This window comes from Crocuta crocuta, unplaced genomic scaffold (genome assembly GCF_008692635.1).
Source record: "Crocuta crocuta isolate KB4526 unplaced genomic scaffold, BGI_CrCroc_1.0 scaffold426, whole genome shotgun sequence".
In the NCBI taxonomy this organism is placed as follows: Eukaryota; Metazoa; Chordata; class Mammalia; order Carnivora; family Hyaenidae; genus Crocuta; species Crocuta crocuta.
In genome coordinates, this window is record NW_027532452.1 from 999,442 (window position 1) to 1,001,885 (window position 2,444).

The 2,444-nt window shown below is 45.7% G+C and overlaps 1 protein-coding gene across 1 annotated transcript in view; it reads left to right on the forward strand.

Moving 5' to 3' along the window:
• The first annotated feature begins 1,973 nt into the window (after positions 1 to 1,973).
• Positions 1,974 to 2,444, forward strand: part of SHOX2 (SHOX homeobox 2) — a 9,151-nt gene continuing 8,680 nt past the window's right edge. Inside the window, exon 1 of the mRNA XM_077779421.1 lies at positions 1,974 to 1,998. Within this exon, the coding sequence (XP_077635547.1) occupies positions 1,974 to 1,998 (25 nt within the window). The remainder of the gene's footprint in view (positions 1,999 to 2,444) is intronic.

Below are 2,444 nucleotides of genomic sequence, written 5' to 3' on the forward strand. Positions count from 1 at the left end.
CTTTAAAGTGGTCATTTTCCCTCAACCTCAGTAGATGCAATTTTAAAAGTAGCTACTGAGTTTCCTAATCCTTTGCCAGACTTCTAAGAGTCGCTATGTTGGAACTGTTTGTGAATACGTTTTTAACACTTCAGTTGCAGAGCTCTGAACAAGACATCCATTTAGCTGACCCCATAACTGGTCATTCTGCTAAATAGCCTTAAAAATGGGTTTTCATAAAGGATTAAAGTTTTATAGTTATTCCCCTCTGACAATATCAGAATTAAAATGGTTATAAATAGCAAACCAAGACTGAATGTATACTCATGTTCTAAATTCATGTAACGTTGGAAAATGTATTTGTGTCTCTTTTGTAGTGTGATAAAATAAATGCAAGCACTCATATAATTCATTAATGCCTAAAAACTATTGCTACTGAAAACTTAAAGGTCCTAATTATTTCTCCTAAAAGCAGCAATAAATGTTTTAAGAAGAACAAAAGACAACTTTAGAATTCAAGAGAAAAAAAGGAAAAGTGACAGTTCCAAAAAGTATTATTTCCATTTTCCTTAAATTCACTAGAGTGAACATTTTAATCTAAGGAATAGTATAGTATGGCAAAGATAATCTATTTGTATATGTTCTAGAACTGCTAATATATTACATTATAACTGTGTTCTCTTTTTACAAATGATTCAGGTTGCTTTGACGATAGTTCTCAAATTATGTTAACTTTGTGTTCATGACTTAAATGATGGGCAGAACTATATATATCAAAGTTCTGTAATTGCTTTTATCTTTACTGAGAGTATCAGATCCGAGAAGATGAACGTTACCTTTAACATCAGAAGAAAACCTGCACTAATATTCATTCTACTTGAAAATGTCCCCCAAGCCACACTTGAAGAGATATACAACTTTCCATATGTTTTATATATAATATATGTATGTGTATATATATGGCCACATAGCAAGCTTTGTCCTGCACAATACAAATGACTCAGTAATATAGAAGTTCCTTCCATATAATAAACTATTTCGGTGAAGATAGTCCAGGAACAGAATTTTAAGTTGTAGCTTTGACAGAGAAAGAGAGAGAAGGAGAAAGAGAGAAACCTTTCTCTCGGTGAACCTCTCTTTTTGAATAGTCCACGATAAATAACATTAAAATTAGATGGGGGTAAACAAAGTGAATTTTTTTTCAAAGTCAAAGAGGGACAATCATTTGCTTTTCAAAATTAGGAAGTTAACTACTGTTGATTTTTAAGGTTTCTGAGGATGCTAAAAAATAACTCCTGTAGTTTATTCTGAGAAGGGTCCGAGTGCAGAGAGTTGTTAGGCAGAAGGGGTGAGGATCCTGAGATCTCAAAGAGGGAACGAAGTCAAACTGTCCTTGACCAGGAGCTAAGGAAACAGTTTAAGATGAAATCTGTCAGGGAATAGCTGCTCGGGAAACGCGTTAGATAGACTGGCCCGAGTTGGGTTTGTCCGTAGAGGCGTCAGCTGGGGCTCTGAGACGCGAATATTGGGGTGAATCACAAACTCCCCGGGGCGGGAAGCTTAGTGAGGATCCAGGCTCAGCTCTCGCTGCAGGCCGGGAAGCCCCTAGAAGGAGCCGCGCGGGTCTGGGACGCCGTAGACGACCCTGAGTCTGAGCAAGCTTGTGACCCCCGGTTGCCGGGCGGTGTGGGTTGGAGGGTGGGTGGGGAGCGGGGATGCAGGATTGGGACCCAGGGTCAGGACGCGGAACCGGGGCGCCCGGCTGCACGGCGGGGCGGAGCCGTGGCGCAGCACCCTGACGCGGTGAGAGGTTGGAGGGTCGGCTGCGGAGTCCGGGCACCGGACTGACTCGAGCGGCCGCGCACTTGTCAGTTTCCGCTTGGCCACGCCCCGGCGGAGTAGCTCCAGCTCCCCGGTGTTTAAGTGCATCGTGACACCAACGCACAATCCACGCCTAATTAAATTAATTAGGGATTCTCGTCAACCCTGGATTAATGGCCAAGAGCACAGGCGGCAGAGGCTATCTGAAAACAGGGACAGNCCTCCTCCTCCTCCTCCTCTTCTCACTTCTTTTTCTCCTACTTCTCCTCCTCTTTCTTCTTTCTTCTCTTCTTCTTCTTCTTTTTCTTCTTCTTCTTCTTCCTCTTCCTCCTCCAGCTCCTTCCCCACCCCCTGCCCCATTGATGTGTTATTATTGGGGGGGCTGGAGCAGTAAAAAAAGAAGAAGGAAAAAAAGAGCGGGGCTCGGCTGGGAGGGGGTGGGCGCGGGGCTGAGCGGCGGCGGNGAGGGGTGGGAGTCCGGTGGTGTGCACGGTCGTGGGTGGGGTCCGAGTGTGTGTGGGGGGGGGGCGTGGGGTTTGCGCGCGCCCTTCTCGGGTGCTCTCGCTATTCCCATTCCACTGAAGCGCGGTTCCCCGGCCGGAGGCTGGGCCCGCAGCCCAGACGGCCCGCGGGCGGGGGGGGGA